Source organism: Durio zibethinus, chromosome 19 (genome assembly GCF_047325235.1).
Source record: "Durio zibethinus cultivar Kanyao isolate XHJ-2024 chromosome 19, ASM4732523v1, whole genome shotgun sequence".
NCBI classification, from domain to species: Eukaryota; Viridiplantae; Streptophyta; class Magnoliopsida; order Malvales; family Malvaceae; genus Durio; species Durio zibethinus.
In genome coordinates this window covers 6,485,228-6,503,045 of record NC_143180.1, presented here as the reverse complement: position 1 = coordinate 6,503,045, position 17,818 = coordinate 6,485,228, and the positions used below count along the sequence as shown (strand labels likewise).

General features: G+C 30.2%; 3 protein-coding genes across 3 annotated transcripts; 1 reads left to right on the top strand and 2 right to left on the bottom strand.

The window, feature by feature from the left end:
• The first annotated feature begins 3,793 nt into the window (after nucleotides 1-3,793).
• LOC149513404 (glu S.griseus protease inhibitor-like) lies at nucleotides 3,794-4,330 on the top strand. Its single transcript, XM_089748469.1, has 2 exons — nucleotides 3,794-3,880; nucleotides 3,969-4,330. The coding sequence occupies exons 1-2, from the start codon at nucleotides 3,856-3,858 to the stop codon at nucleotides 4,160-4,162; spliced, it is 219 nt and encodes a 72-aa protein (XP_089604595.1). The 5' UTR covers nucleotides 3,794-3,855; the 3' UTR covers nucleotides 4,163-4,330.
• A 10,688-nt stretch (nucleotides 4,331-15,018) lies between these two features.
• On the bottom strand, nucleotides 15,019-16,275 carry LOC149513403 (transcription factor GTE11-like). The gene has a single exon (XM_089748466.1). The coding sequence runs from the start codon at nucleotides 16,273-16,275 to the stop codon at nucleotides 15,478-15,480; it is 798 nt and encodes a 265-aa protein (XP_089604592.1). The 3' UTR covers nucleotides 15,019-15,477.
• A 44-nt stretch (nucleotides 16,276-16,319) lies between these two features.
• On the bottom strand, nucleotides 16,320-16,637 carry LOC149513402 (uncharacterized). Its single transcript, XM_089748468.1, has one exon. The coding sequence runs from the start codon at nucleotides 16,635-16,637 to the stop codon at nucleotides 16,320-16,322; it is 318 nt and encodes a 105-aa protein (XP_089604594.1).
• Nucleotides 16,638-17,818: the final 1,181 nt, after the last annotated feature.

The window sequence follows — 17,818 nt, the reverse complement described above, 5'->3', positions numbered from 1 at the left end:
TTGTAGCATATATAGGATGCCTCAAAACTGATCATATCATTAGCCAATTTATCAAATCATACTTACTTCACCAAGTTATAAACTTATGTACCAACATACTAATTCTACTCTTTCATCAATCACAACAGAGATTTAAAGTGCTTGTTTTCTTTTTTTCTTGTCAGTGAATTGGCTATCTAATGATTAATAAGTCTATACCTCTTAAAAATTATAACTTAGAAGTGTTAAAGATGGATTCCCTAGTGAATATTTTCCAAGTGCAAATTTTGGCTCGATGGTACGTTCATAGGTGCATGCATTCCATCTTTAAAGAGTGGGATTCGAATCTCTTTCTCCCCAAATCAATAAAAAATAAAAACAAAGAAAAAGCTGAAAGGATGTTATTTCGCAATAGTACTCCCTAAAGGTACAATAATAAGAATTAATCCTTATGGAAGATATAGCTATTAAAAGGATGTCAGAGGGCATTTAGCAAATAATATGAACTCTTTTGGTCGACAACATCGGAATTTAGCAGTACTTCTACCTTAATTACTGTCTTAACGGTTTTTCAGACAAATTTGAAAAAAAAAAAAAGCATTACTAATCTTTTCTTGCTAAGTGCGTGATTGATTATTTATTAAAATTTACCTATTTAATAAAATTTTAAAATTAATTAAAATTTATTAAAAAAATAATTTTTTGATTTACAAAATTAATTTGGGTTCGAAAGTGATGACTGGGTGGAGGTAATTTACCTGGTGCAGGTAAGGGTTTGATCTAGGTTCTGAAAGGGCTCGTAGGAGATGAGGTCTTTTGAGGAGATGGTAGTCAGCGGAGGGAATGGGGTACTAGGTTCGACTGTAGAGGCACGGGGCTTAGGAATGGGTACAGGCGAGGGTGGAGTCATTGTTGGTAATAGGTACAGGTGAAGGTGGCTGGGTGGTCGTGGGAATGGCGGTCAAGGCTGGGTGAGGGTGTTTTAGGAGAGCCAGTGTTGTGCCCAAATGGGTCTTGGTGTTTTGTTGCTTAGGAGGGTGGTCCAGGTGAGGATGGGACTGGATGTGTGCGGGGACTGGGGCCAGGACTGATGCTAGGGCTGGTTCTCCTGTGGCAAGGGTGAGGGCGAGGGCGAGGGCGAGGGCTAGTGCCGTAACTAGTGCTGCTGTCAGCAAAGGTGCGAGCGAGACAACTTTTTTTTTTTGGTCTCGGGGTTTTGGGTGTTGGTGCTAGGTGCTGTGAGAGTGATCAAGTTTGGGTGTTCTGGTTCTTTGGTAATGGCGTTTGGTGGCTTGGTTTTGGGTCTTTAAAGTGGTAACGGTGGCTTGAGTGGCAGTGGTGGTCTATGAATGGGGCCTTGGCTGGGGGTTGGTGCGGCAATGAGGGTAGGGACTGCGCTGGGACTGGTTCTCTAGGGAGATGCTTCGTGTTGGTGTTTGGACAGTTTTTGGTTAGATTTCGTTTGGGTGTTGGATTTGTTGAAAGGTGCCTTTCAGTTTTCTTGGGCAGAAGGACGTAGGTATTGAGAAAATTTTGCTCTTTTGCTCTCTGTGTATTTCCTCCCCTCCCCTTTGATGGTCGAGTGCTCCTCTCTTGTCTATGAAGTTTTTGTTGAGACCTGTAAGCTGGTTCTAGGTCTGATTTGTAAGGTAATGAAGCTGAAGCTCCTAAGAATTTTGGCCTGTTATGGCAGTAAATTGCTGGCCATTTCTTCCTATCTGGTGTTTTTTTGTTTTCTTGCAATTTTTTTTCATTTTTTTATTTTTTAATTAATTCAAAAAATAAATAAAATAAAAACAATAACAAAAACAAAATAATAATAATAATAATAATAATAATAATAAAAAAGAAAATTAGGTTTTAAAATTTAATTTGGACTTAAAATTAAAATATGGGCATTTATTGGGTTTTTCAGCCCAAATAATTAAATTTGGAATTAATCCCATCTTTGAGTGAAATAAAATTGGATTTAGTAATTAATTAATTAATGGTGGTCAAGAGATCATTTAATTTGGATAATCAACCAAGTTAAAGTTGATGCAAATCTCTGTCATTTGGTTGGTTTCTAACTAAATTCCATGTTTATGCATGTTAATTAAGAACCAAACAACTTAAAATTAAATAAATAATTTAATTGATTCATACAATTACTTTTAAATATAAAATACAATAAATAATTTGAGGTTCAAATTTTATCAGTTCAAATTTTATCTCCTGCAATCAATTCCCTTATCATGGGATTGTGACCTTATTTATACAAAAATAAATAAATAAATAAATATAATTCATACAAATTCTAAATTGAATAATAAAAGAGATTGGCTTGGAATTTGGAATTAGATGTAAGCTCATCCGTTTTGAATTTCATTACTAATTTCATATATATATAGATAATTTGAGTTGAAGTGAGATAATTGTAGGATATATTGAGATTTGCATACAAGAATATAGAAAGGTTATTCAAACCTTCCATACACATTGCCACCTAGTGGAAAATTACTTAATGAATGATGATTTAGTTTGAAATCATTGTTCTGATATAAGGGAATATGAGAATAAGATAAGTTAACCTTCCTCTAATATTTTTCTTCCCATATAAACACATTAATTGAACTATTGCACTTAATACATGAATATTTTATAATAATAGTTTTGATTTGACTATGGGATCAGGATACTTATTAATTAATCGTCATCTATGAACTGTCGGCTCAATGGTAATGAAGTCGACTTCAAAGTTAAGGGTTTTGAGTTTGAATTCCAATCAAATTATAAATAATGAAATTGAAAACAGATGAGCTTACATTTCATTCCAAATTCTAAGTTAATCTTTTTATTATTAAGTTTAGAATTTGTATGAATTTTATTTATTTATTTAAATTTTTTGATAAAAATAAAGCTACAACTTGAAGATAAATGAAAGAATTGCAAATGCTCGAATTTGAATTTTAAAATTGGTAAATGTCATCTCTTAAATTATTAAAATCAATTAAGAAGTTTATTTAATTAATTTAATTTTAAGTTGAATGGTTCTTAATTAACATGCACAATCATAGATTTTAGTTCAAAACCCATTTAGACTTGCATCAACTTTATCCAAATTAAATGATGTCTTCACACCATTTATTTGAGCACGTCATAGAAAGTTCATATGTGCATGTGTTTCAGCAAAGCTTGTCTGAAGGGTTCAATAATGTCTGCTTTGGTTTGCAGATGGTACAGTTCGAACCTTATCAATTATCACCAAGATTGATTGATTATGCTTCAATTTGAATACCGCCTTGGTATTTTGGTGAATCTGGTCTAAGATTCAATGTCGTCGGCCTAATTAACATACAAGTAATCTTTTTATTTTTTTTATTTTATATACATATATATTTTACAGTTCCATTGGTATATTCAGCATTTGATTGAAAGATAAATTCACACACACACATACGTATTAGAACAATGAGATAATATAGATATATTGAGATTTGCATATGTAATGTATCTTTATAATAAAAATAATAACAACAGTAATAATATTATTAATTAATTAATTAAACTATCCTATTTATAAAAGAGTTTAAAAGTAATTAACTTTTATATAATAAAAACTAGTTATATAAGGTAGAAGCACCCATGATTAAAGTCAAAAAAAGGTTGTGACACTATTATAAGGATCAATTTAAAAGCTTAAGCTGGCACGTCAGAATCCATGATTAATCAACTTCAAATTTTTAGATAAAGCTTGGACAGTGTCAACAATGGCCAACGCAGCCTACCACAACCCTTGGCTATAAATAAACCCATGCTGCCAATTGTCATAACACAAATTAATCAAAGCAGAAAGATATTGTAGCTGCAAGAGAGTGACAAAAAAAAAGAAAAAGAATGGCTTCAGAAACAATATGCGAAGGTATAAAAAAAAAGAAAAAGATTAACAAACTTTCAAAGCAAAGATATTTCCTTTACTTTTTCATACAAATTCTTTTGTTCTTATGTAGGGAAAAATTCATGGCCAGAGCTTGTGGGAGAGACAGGGGAGTTGGCAGCAACAACAATTGAAAATGAGAATCCTTTGGTGAATGCTGTGATCGTATTGGAAGGAACAAGTGTGACAGAAGATTTTCGGTGCGACAGGGTTCGTGTTTGGGTTAACACCAATGGGATTGTTGTACAGGTTCCTGTCATTGGTTAACCTATAATGCAAATGGCTAGTAATGTTGTGACAAATTAAGGGTATATTTTCCTCTTTTTTTTTTTTTTTTTTTGTAATAGGGTGTGGGTTTTCTGATAAAATTGCTGTGTAACTCAATATCACATGTACCCAAAAAAAAAAGTCTGATAAAATTGTTGCTTATTTTTAGACTTTTTTTTTTTTTTGGTGCAATATCTGAAACTTGTTTTGCTTTGGAAAAGGATTAATAATTTACAATCAAATACTAAGCCTCTTGAATTTGGAATTACAGAAACAAATGCAAAATTATTAAACATTAATCAATAAAGAAAGGATTACCCTGATTGGTACCATTTTCTAGATTTTAATTTAGCTTCTAAAATGTTTCCAAAATTGTGCACAAAAGCAGATTTTAAGGGAAGTTTTATCAGCACGGGTTGCACTGGTGCCCTTCTCCTTTCTGCTTCTGCCATGCAAGTTTTATTATCTATTCACAAATAAAAAGAAGATAATAAATTTCATTAAAAAAATAAAAAAGATATAAATTATTGGAGACCAACATAATAACTATTTCAATACTTTCATAACGTATAAGTGTAAGAACTCGATCATTAAATATAAACAATAATCTCTACCAATTTTTTATTAAATATGATTGGTAATATAATTGAATTTATTGCTTTTAAAAAAACCTACTTATGGCCAGTAAATATGTAATCCCAATAAGAATCTTGTAAGTCACTGAATAAAAATAATGCTCAGAATAGTTAATTAACATTTTATTGTTAATGAACATGGATATTGAATGTAAATATGAGATTAAAGTATACATTCCTTCTTACTTCTTGGGCAGAAAAGCTAAGACCTCTGGATTTTTTTATAGAGAAAACACTGCAAATTTTTGGACATATGTAGTAATATTTAGTCAGGCTGACTTTGATTGTTGGAGCAGGAGAGACATGTGGATCAGTTGTAAGCCATTCATTTCAAAACCTTGCTCTGATTCAAGATCTATCTTGAAGCATAAGCCCAATAATTAGCTACCAGCCAAGCCTATTGCAATGTCTGCAAGACATGGAACTGTTCAAACTTCAAAGAAGGCTTTGCTGATCATTTATAATATGTATCCGATGACTTTTAATTAAAATCTGAAAGGTTACGTGAGAAGAATTACTCAAGAATGCACCCATTTTCATTCAAATCTTTATCAGCTGCAATTTCTGATCAATAATGATCAACAAACTAATAATTTAATCAGTTCTCAATTCTTATTTATAAATACTATTATTTTGTATTTTCATATCATAAGTAAATCAAAGATTTAATTTTGATAATTAAAATTAAAAATTTTATACTCTATCAATAAATCATATGTATATTGACGGCTCTCACACTTTATTAACATAGTTTATCATGCTTTTAAATTTGAAACAAGATAGAAGAACTCGAAAACAGACCGATAAAGAAGAGCTGATAGCTTATGCAAACTTAATCATACCATGAGTCTTTTGACTTGCTTAATTATGTTTTAATTTCCTGCCCTTGAATACCCTTGGATTCCAGTAGAATTATGCTTTCTTAGTATAAAAAATGAAAAATTCCTATCCATGAAAGTATGATTTCAAATTTTTGTGCTTGCACTAGGCCATGAAAATTAAAGTTAGATGACTTGTAATTGAATTCAATTTGTATGCCATTTGTTTTAAGATTTGTGCATTAAATCAATAAGCTTGAAGCATAATCATATTAAATCTATATGATAAACATTACAATACGAGCAAATTAAGCCTATTTTAAACCGTTCAAAAAAGCTTTTATCTGATATTTATGCGTTTGAAAATAAAAAGAGGTAATAGTAAGTTCATCCAAGGTTGAAAAAACCCAACCAATATAGCCTTACCGGCTTGAATTAATCCAACTAAGACCTCTAAATTAAAACAACAAACCCAAAATTTTGAAAAGGAACATGTTAATCAATGTCAAAGAGAAACTTATAAAAAGAATTCTATAACCAATTCATTATTTTTTATTGATTTTGATGACGATAATAATAATAATAATAATAATAATAATAATAATAATAATAATAATAATAATAATAATAATAATAAAATGAAAAAAAAAATCTTAAAATAGCACTTTAATTAATCTTATTGATATCTATAAATAACACTTAATCATATTTATATTAAAATTAGAGATGATCAAAATGATTAAATCTTTAATTTAATACTATTTTTGTTTTACAAGATTACATTCATGGATCGAATTCGAAATTATATTACCCTCTTGGAATCTAGGTTTTTTTTTTAATTTTTTTCATTTTAATTTTTTTCATTTTAATTTATCAAGTACAAAATAAAAACAAATAATATAATGCACACTCCTATCCATAATCTATATATTTACATATATTTAATAAATAAAATTTTTTATCAAATGATATAAAATTTTATTTTAAATTAATTGGAACTGATATATTTTATTTAAAAAATATATATTAATATATATTTATTAAAAAAATTACATTAATGTAAAAAATAAAAATAATAAGACTAAAAAATTAAATTTTAGTTTTTATTTTTTAAGATGATTTAAAGTACAAAGATTAACTTGTATTCATTAAAATAATTTTGAAATACACATTAACAATGAGTATGAAAATAGATAAAACATAAAAATTCAGATATGACGAGAAACAATCTATTCATTGTAAGGTTGATAATGAGTCGAATCAAAATGAATTTTTATTTGACCTGAATCCAACCCGATTTCATAATAAAAAAACTTGAAACTTGATTTGAAATTTTTTTAATTTTTTAATACTCAAAGCCGACTTGAAATTAATAAAATATTATTTTTTTAAATATAAATATATAATTATATATAAATAAAAATTAAAAAATAATTTTTAATATAATATCGAGTGGTATCGAATCTGTCTAAAACTTAAATCCGATCCGAATTTTTTTTTTTTAATAATACTCGATTGATTCTACCCAAAACTTGAATTTTCAAAAAAAAAAAAAATTCTATGTGATCAGATCTGATCGAACATGTCCAATTGGGGCTGAGCTGCCAACCTTAATCCATCACATATTCTACCAACTAACATTCCTACTTTCCAAGCGCAATGGCCGTTGCAGCTCCACCGTCACCACCCGCCACCCTAGAACCCACCATGGCACCACCCAAAACCACCCTATTAGGCCATTCGTTGTTCACCAAGATCCGCCCAGCCACCCCTTCAGACGTCCCTTGCATCCTCAAACTGATGCACCAAATGGCCATCTTTGAACGCCTAACCCACCTCTTCACCGGCACAGAATCCTCCCTCTCTTCCACCTTTTTCGTCTCCCTAACTTTTTATTCCTTCACGATTTTCCTCCTTGAACTTTCCTCTTCCCCTTTGCCCCCCTTCCTCTTCCCCCTTCTTTTACAGAATGTGCCTTTAATAATCCAAATAATTTTTAAAAGAAAATTATTTAAGGCATTTTTAGTAGAAAATTACCTTCACTGATATTCACAAAAAAAAAATTATTGAAGGTAGATTATGCAAAAAATCCTTTCAATAAATACACCATAAAAATTAAATGAAAATTTTGAAGGCATTTTTGGGGTGTAAACACCTTTAATAATCCAAAATAATTATACTATGACTTTGTTGATAGCACCTATAATATATTCAAAAAAATATAGGAGGAAATTGTTAAAGGCATTGTTGTTAGTAAATATATTCAATAATTCGGTCCAATAAAATTATCCTTAAACTTAGCGCATCCAATCACCAACTTGAAGCTTTTTCTTTATTATTTTACTATTTTTCTTTTCAAATCAACTACAATTTACTTTCCCTTTCCTTCGACTTTTACTATTCGAGCATTGTCTTTTGAACCCTATTTCGACTATTCATTAGTTATTTATTGATATTTTTACTTAATTCGACTATTCCTTCAGCATTTGCAATTGGCGATTTTTTTTTTAGTTTAAATAATTTTCTCCAAAACCCACATTTCTCAAATACCCATTTGTAACCCATCATCCACTTCCCTTTCCCTTTCATTTTCTTTATTTTCTAAGTTTTTTCTATACTTGTTTTACTTTATTTCAACCCCAAATACAAAAACTCTTGGGTACTATCTATGTTAATAGTATATTTTAACATTCATAATATCATGTACTTGATAAAATATTTCACAACAAGGAGTTTTCATTTTCTGTAAGTACTGATCTTGTTATTATTTTTTGTTTAAAACATAGTAAACTTAAGTATTTTGACATGTTCGTTTCCATATAAATTATTTATATACATTTGGTTTGATAATGTGACAAGTACTAAATGGATAAGAGTTGGATGCAAAAGTCAAGATTAAATTAAGAGTACAGAAATGAAGTAAATTTTTTTTTTAATTTTGCATTTAAGAATACAAGTGAATATAATATGATATTATGCCCATATGTGAAGTGTGCTAATATAGATTGACAAATGCGTCAAGTTATTTTTGAACATTTAATTTGTATTGAATTTCTCCCGAGATATGTTAATTGATATTTTCATGAAGAGTCTGTACCATTAAGGTCTTCTACTAGAGTTTTTTCAACTTCAAGGGCTCTCCAACACCAACATAATCCTTTTATAGTAGATGACATTGAAGGCATGTTGCAAGATGCTTTTAACATTCATAACCAATATTTTCGTAATCTTTCTCCCCAAAATAATGGATTTAATCAGTCTTATATTAAAATTAATGAATTTGGTGAACTTGGGATAGGTGTAGGTGACCAACAACCTAGAGGAGAAGCATCAAAGTTTTATAGGTTGCTTGAGGATATGAATGAAAAACTTTATGAGGGCTCGAAGCATTTAAGGTTATCTTTCTGTATTCATCTTTTTCACTTGAAATGCTTATGTGGATGGATGAAAAACTTTTTGACTTTATTATTAGAGTTTATGAAAGAAATTTTTTTTTTTGCAAAAATCTTGAATCTTGTAAAAGAATTAAAGAAGATGATCAAGGATTTAGGTCACAGATATGAAAAAATTCATAGTTGTCTCAATGATTGCATGTTGTATTGGGGTGATAGAAAAAATTAAAAATCTTGTCATGTGTGTGGTATTTCTTATTGGGTGGACAAAAATCTCAATGAAAGGTGAATGAGGATGGTGATAAGGTCAGTATAAAAGAGAAGCCTATTAAGATTTTACGTTATTTTTCATTAATACTAAAACTTTAATGACTCTTCATGTATTTCAAAACTGCAGATTCAATGAGGTGACATTATGAGAAACAGACAGATGATGGATCATTGAGGCATCTTTAGATTTTTTGGCATGAAAATTATTTCATTCTAGGTTTTTAGACTTTGCATATGAACCTCAAAATGTTATGCTTGGACTAGCATCTGATGGATTTAACATGTTTAAAATGATGTGTACTTCTTATAGTACTTAGCCAGTTATATTAATTCCTTATAATTTGCCACCATGGATTGCTATGAAGCAACAATCATTTATATTGTCTATGATAATTTGAAAAAAAAAAGATCCAGGTAATGATATAGACATCTACTTACAACCTCTTATTAAAGAGTTAAAAAAATTATGAGAAATAGTTGAGACCTATAATGCATAAAAAAAAGATAACTTTAATATATGTGTTGCTTTATTATGGATTATCAACGATTTTTCTGCTTATGTGAATTTATTTGGTTGGAGTATAAAAAGTCATTATGGTTATCCATGTTGTGCTACACAGACATCTTTGAAGTGGTTACCTAATGGTAAAAAATTTTGTTATATGAGACATCATCGATGGTTAGATGATAATCATTGATTTAGATTCCAAAAATATTTTTTTGATGAAATTGAAGAGTTAAAGAGATTATTTTTACCCATTAATGGGTCTAATATTTTATCAAAGTTAAAAGATATCAATTTCACTTATGAAAAAATGACTCTATAAAAAAAAAGAGTAAGGGACATCTTTAAAGGTGTTTGGCCTCATATTATGCAAGTTGGTGATATTGACACTGATGTTGGTGTTCTTGATGTTCAAAGTGATGAGGAAGACGATAAAAAAAATGACCCTAATGAGTTTGAGTTATGAAAAAAAAGAATTATTTTTTGTGAGTTGCCTTATTAGGAATATAATTTATTACGCCATAACCTTGATTTGATGCGCATAAAGAAGAATGTTTGCAAAAATTTTATCAAGACAATTCTCAATATGAATAGAGGATTAAAGGATGACTTAAAAAGTCAGCTTGACCTAGTTGATATGGGGATTCGCCCTAACCTTCATCTGAAGTTGCTTTCAAATGGCAAATATCGATTACCTGCTGCTTGTTTTAAGATTTCTAAATATGAAAAAGATGTGTTTTTTAGTAAGAAAATTATTCATTACATTAAGCATAATTTATTGTATTTTTTATTGTTAATACTTTATCATTATTCTTTGTAGTGAGTATAGAAATAATTTGAAAGCTTTTGCATATTATTGATAATCAAAACCTTAAGAGCTTAATAAGTTGTTCGTTGAAAACTTTCATGAATGGTTAGGAGCAATTGTAAGTAATGCCATACTTTTCTTTATGAGAAATCTACATAAAATGTTTACGGTATAATTAAAATTAATAACATATATATTTATTCCACTTTTATAAGTTTGAAGTGGAAGGCTTACTAGTGAAGAGGTGAAGTGTCTTTCACAAGGTTTGAACAGGATTGTGAAACAATGCAAAGGTTTCATCATCAATGGATTTAGATTTCATACTAAATCCTGTGAGAGATTTGGTAGTACACAAAATTCAGGAGTTATTGTTACTTCATCAATTACTAGTTATGTTAGTGCTAGACACTTTAGAGAAAAATGTTGACTATTATGGCATGATTAATGTCATCATTGAATTGGATTATTATGGCAAGTGAAAAGTTATTTTATTTTGGTGTGATTGGGCTAGTGTGAATAGTGCAAGGGATATTAGGAAAGATCAGTATGGATTTACACTTGTGAATTTTTTTCGATTAATTCACACTAGATAATAACTCATCGATGAACCTTATGTTTTTTCATCTCAAGTCAAATAAGTTTTTTATTCTGAAGATCCCAAAGAATTGGGTTGGTTTGTTGTTCTTCGAAACACACTTGAGACTTATTTGATATGGGGTTAGATACAAGAGATGATGTTGCACATGAAATTGAATGTTATCTTTTTGCTGAACAAAACTTGGATGAAAATATCTCCAGTATCTATGTTCAGTGGGTCCGCAGAGATATTAATGAATACATTTATGAACCATGATAGATCATCTATATTTTATAATTCGAGTGTTTAAGACATAATATAGTAAATAATTGTATGTAATTAATGTCGCATTTGTTATTGTATATTTATTGTATTGTAAATCATATATTATATTTTGATTTAATTAAATCGATATGTTCTTTTTGTATCGTAGGTTATGATTTCTTAACTTCTTAATGTCTTCATATATGTTCTAAACTAATATCTTTTATATATTTACTTTTATGATGCAAATAAGCTACAATACGGGTGAGTAGATTGAAAGAAATACATATCAAAGATATTAATTTAGAATCGTCTGCGGCACCTGTTGATATTGGCGATGGACTGAATCCTTTGGAGGGAAATAAATGTATTATCGGATCTAACTCAATCACTTCTAACCCTTCAACTGATATTGAATCTGGCAATAGGAAAGGTCTAGATTTAGATAATATCCCATCAATTGATTATGCTTTAAATTTGAATGCTGGTATCATATACCCCATATTTACAAATCGATTATAATGATAAAAGTATTACCATTTTACAAGTTTATTTTTTAATTTTTATAGTTGATAACAATGGTCAATGGAAGACCAAGGGCCAGACAACTTTGAAGGAATTGTTTGCACTACCTCTAAACGAGCGTATTGTAGTATCTGCAAACTCTGATAGGCAACCAATTGGTAAAAAAGCTCAACTGTTGGTTAGATTTCTAGGCATGCTTACTCATAATGGAATGAAATTGACTATTCATTATGAAACATGGCATAAAGTTCTAGTAGAAGTAAATGCCGATGCTTTAAACTTTATTGAGGTATTAGTATAATTAATTACATATAAAAAAATAATTATTTTAAATTTGATTTATTGATTAAAACTTTTCTTTTTTGTATTATTATAGTCAAGATTTGTACTTGAAATATCAATTTCATTTGTGCTTAAGTCATTAGAAAAGAAATGGAAAGATTATAAGCATAATTTGAAGAATAAGTATTTTGATAAAAATACAACTATAGAGGAAACAATGGAAAATCTACCACGTAATGTGATTAGGTAGCAATACGAACAATTAGTTTGATTTTGGTTCTCAAGAAAATGATAGGTATTAATTTATAACTTTGTATAGTAGAATGAAATAATGAAAATGTTTTATGTTTTAAGTTAGTAATAATTGTATTTCTACGATATATCCAATTATTTTTTATGACAAGAAAGAGAACAGATTGGGATTAGTAGTAGAAGCAAAAAAAATATAGCCACACAAGTGGATCAAAAAGTTTTACAAGAAGTCAAAAAGAAATAGTAAGTTTACGATTTTAAACTTATTCCAATGAATGATCTTTTTGTACCGTTAAAAGGTAAATATGTAAATTAATAGTTATTATACTGTTTTAATAATTTTGATAGTTTCAATACATGATATTAAACTTATCAAAAGTTTTGAATTTAGTTAAGATGGATGATATGTATGAAAAAGTTATTGTTTATGTCTATTTAGGTAAAATTACAAATTTTTTGTTATTGTTCTATTTAAACAGTTTGGATAGCTTCAATACTTGATATTAAACTTGTCTGATTAATTGAACTTAGTTTCTACGTTTGATATGGGTGAAAAAGTTATTGTTTATATCTATTTGGGACTATTTTTGCCTTTAAAAGGCAAAAATACAAATTAAACTTTTGGATGGCTTTCAACAGTTTAAATGGCTTCAATCAATGATATTAAACTTGTCAAAATAAGTGAATTTGGTTGTCATGATCGATATGTGTGAAAGGCGAAAACGCTTTTATTGTTTGCGTCTGTTTAAGACTATTGTGTTGTAAAATGGCTAAAATATAAATACATGATATTAAAATTATTTGAAAATTTTAAACTTGATTAACTGGTATGATATGCATGAATAAGTTACGGTTGTTATGTATCCTATCAAATAATATATGTTTTTGTATAGGAGATTGAGATGGGTGGTCAAATTAGACGTGTGAAACTTTTTCGCTTAACAAAAAAAAAAAAAGAGATCTTACATAAATGTCGAAACACAAGAATTGTGATAATTTGTAATATCTATTTTAACAAAAAGTAAATATTTACTCTTTTTAACATATTATCAATTAATCATTAAACTTGATAGTTGTATTTTAACAAAAAGTAAATATTTACTCTTTTTAATATATTATCAATTAATCATTAAACTTGATAGTTGTATATGACTAATTTACAAGAGAAAGAGAAAGAGAAAGAGAAAATGGCTACTGAGATTAAAGTAGATTTGATAGTTCTCTCAATATATAAGAATTGAAAAATCAGATATTTATAGAAGTTACTGAAAAAGAAAGGCATGAATGGGTCTAAGGCCTTGGATTGGGTCCAACACCATCTACCTATTATGGATGTAACTCTTAGCAATTTATATTCTTAGTAAGTCAATGTTTGTGAGACATTTGGATATTAAGAGAAGAGTTGCAAACTATGCAACAACATTTTCAGCAAATTAAAGCAGAAAGAGAATAGGAGCATACCAAAATTAAGGAAAAATGTGCTATAATGGAGCAAGAACATGCAAAATTTCAGCAGTTCCATGATCGATTCGATCATCTTATGAAATTTGTGCAACAACAATTTTAAAGAACTGATCTCGGTGGTCTTCTAACTTAGGTATTATATTTAATAAATATTTATATTTTTTAATATAAAAAATGCTCATAATGAAGTGTTAAAAATTGTATGCTATTATTCAGTAGGTTCTTAAGTATGTTAGTAACCAAGGTAAAAAAATTCTTTCATCAATTGGTAGCCTTTAAAATGTATGCAATCATCAATTTTATATATTTTAATTTTTATTTTGTTAATATATTAAAAAAATTTGAATGTTATTATACTAATTATTAAATTTTGTGTTAATTAAATGCATATTTGAATGTGAATTAAGTTTATATTAATTTCAGTATTTGAATTTAAGCTCGTTTATGAAAATAATAAATATTAACAAAAATTTTTTATTTAAAAAAAATATATTTCTTAATTTCACGACATTTGTGTTTAAGAATATCACTAAATGAATAATTTAATGGCATTTTTACCATAAAACACCACTAAAAGTAATAGTGCTCTTGCTAGAAAATGCGCTAAATTAACAGCATTTTTGTGACATAAATGCCATCAAAGTAACGGAGTTTTTTGATAAAAATACCACTAAATTAGTTGCGTGTCAAAGATACAAATGTCATTAATATAGCAATGTTTTTCAGATACAAATATCGCTAATATAATGGCCTTTTCCAGATACAAATGCCATTAATGTAGTAGCGTTTTATAGAAAACGCTACTATTTTTCATGACGTGTATATAGCCGACACTTTAACTAGTGTTTTTCGTAAACGTTGCAAATTTTTTAATAGTATTTATAAACGTCACTAAACATAAAAAATAATGTCACTAAAAACTAACACCCTTGTAGTGTTGTATATATTTGTACATGTTGTGAACAGTATACAGAGATTAAGAGTTCATTTTTCTGCTTCAATGAATGCTGCTACATATTACAGATAAATGGTACTAGGTAATTGACTGCTTCACATGGTTGTTTGGAGTTGATGGTTTATTATTGGTTTTGAATCTTTGATATAGGACTCTAGGTACTTAAGATCTTCTCAACTTTTGTCTTATGCAATCATATCTCATCTTCAAAAGCTTATTCTGTCCTGAACTTAATGGATGGATATATAGATGTTTTAGTGCAGACCCTTGAAATTAATGGAACTGGCCAATGTCAATGTTGTCATTAGTCTACTCATAGTTTTCCATTGCCCCATTTTGTAATTATTGGACTGTAATCAAGCCATGAAATTTTTGCTGCTATTACTATTAAAGTTTTTTCATATGTTACAATCATAGATACTAATATTACAGTTTCAATTTCTTTGATGCTATTACTCTTTGCTTATCCAGAAGTAAAATTGCATGGTCAGACTACTTCAAATTACATCCCTATCCTTTTTTCTCGATATAAAGTTCATCTCGTAGGCACCACTTGCATAAGCATGAGCTACAACAGTATTTCTCCCTCTTCAAGATCTTCATTCAAACCGGCCTCATTGTCATTGTCTTCCAAATACTCGTCTTTGATGAACAAACCGAGCTGATGCAATGGATTCCCATGAGAAAAAGAGCATCCACTCAGAATATCGAGTTCCTTTACAATCTCCAAATTCAGTTCAATCCCAGCTGTGTTTTCCATCTTTTGCAATGCAATCCTAGTAGCTTCTCTTTCTATTTCCCATTGTTTTTTCAACTCACTCTCTGCCTTCAGTTTTGCGGCGGCTTCATCAGCTCTGATTTGAGCTTCACTCGTTGCCTTGTCTTCATGCAACCTTCTTTTGAACTTTTCCTTTTCCTGTTGCATCTTCAGTGGATCAGCTTTGGCACCATGAACAAGTAATAAATTCTGTTGAGCTTTCAAAATGGTGTCAGCGAAACGACTTTTCAGCATTGCAGCGCGAAGAGCTTTCTTCGGTGACATTTGTAGGTCAACAATAGAAGTTAACAATGCATCTGTTGGAGTTGTAAGTTGAGAACTAAGACAAACACTCTCACGAACCAAAGCACTTACAGCCCCATCAGAACGTTGACTACTATCAGACTTGCTCGTTATTGATGATGTCAATGTGATTTTTCCCTTGCAATCCAATCTAGTGGCATCAGCTGCACTACGCATTCTAAGATCCGGACCCAATGATCTTTTGATGGATGCTTGGTGTGATTTACTTGGAATTTGGCTACATCGACTCTTAATGCTGCTTCCACAAGAGTTGGATTTGTTGGCAGCATGGCTCAAAGGCTGCATGGCATTGATAGACCCTTGAGCACGCCCACTTCTACCATTACCGATCAACCCTCTTTTTGTAAGTCTTTTGTTGCCAACTTTAGACAGTTATGTGTCGCTTTTGGAAGCTCAATCTGATTCAAAGGCACCTTCACAATCACAACCTTCTCTTCAGACTTAGATGGCTTTGATTTCTTGGATGAGAGAACAGTTTTGGAAGATGTAGCAGGAAAGTTGGTTTTAGGTTCGGCTTCTTCTGTTCTGTCAAACGTATCCAACAAAACCCTAGGCTTTTTACATGGATCACCTATTTCAGCTGTGTAGTATCTACCCCATGGCCTCTTCCTTATTCCCCTGTAATGCCATCCTCTTGAAGACGCCATTAAAAACAACCAAACAAACCAAGATTGAAACAATAACGTAAAAAGAAACGAGGTTTCAGGCTTGACGTGTTTATGAGATAAAAAAAAAGGAAACAAAAGAGTGCGTTTGTTTGTGATTTGTTACCTTTTCCCTACCCTTTGATTCTCCTCACGTATATAGGTTTCTTTTACTTTGAATCTGATCCAACGGCGGACATTGATTTTATAAACATCAAAATACAGCATTACCGTGTAAAAAGAAGGGGCCTGGGTTTTAAAAATAAAATATTTAAAAAATAAGAGACAGCCAACGCCACACTAGAATGGGTAGACAAATTGGGCCATGTTGGATTTCAAACCCGAAAATGACGAATGGGTAAACGTGTAGACAAATTGGGCCATGTGTTGATTTTAATATTCTATCCAAGTTTTCAGTGTTTCTATATACAAAACTTGAAGAAATCCCAGGGTAGCAGTTAGTTTATTGCATTATTTTCACCCAGAATTGTGTGTTTTCTTTTTTATTATTTTGGTATAATAGTGTCATTTGTTGTATTCCTAACATAAGTAATCTTGCTGATTACTGCGCAATGGGGATCTATGTTACAGGATTCTTCACTTTACTCTTTTACATTCTTTTAATCTATGATCCTTTGAAATCTTGCTATTACATGGAACAAACCTCTCCGGGAGGCTGAGAATATGGCTTAAAAACCCATTTCTGCTTTTTTATTTAGAAGAAAGAGTTTCTTTCACCTACCTGAACAATGAGTTCAAATTCTAGAATCTGGAAAATGATAAGTTAGGCTTCATGCTGACATTTTTGAAGTCATATGGGGATATCAGTTATGGTTTGATTGCTAAATAAAATCATCAGCTGAGTATCTGTAGTGTTCATGATTTGTGTAATTCTTGTTTGATTTATGTAATTCTGTTCTAAATTAAGGGGCTGTTCTTCGCCAAAGCTCGAGATATAACTGGGTTGACTGAATTGCCATTGGAGGTTTCCTCAGGTAGTGCTACACAGGATTGTCTAAACCAGCTTATGGGTAGGTTTCCAAACTTGGGAGAGATTTGTGGGTGCATCTTTCTTGCTTTCAATGAGGGATATACAACTAAGTCAGCTGTTGTTAAGGACAAAGATGAGTTCGCCATTATACCTCCTACAAGTGGTGGATGAATGCTTTTGTTTCATTGTTTTA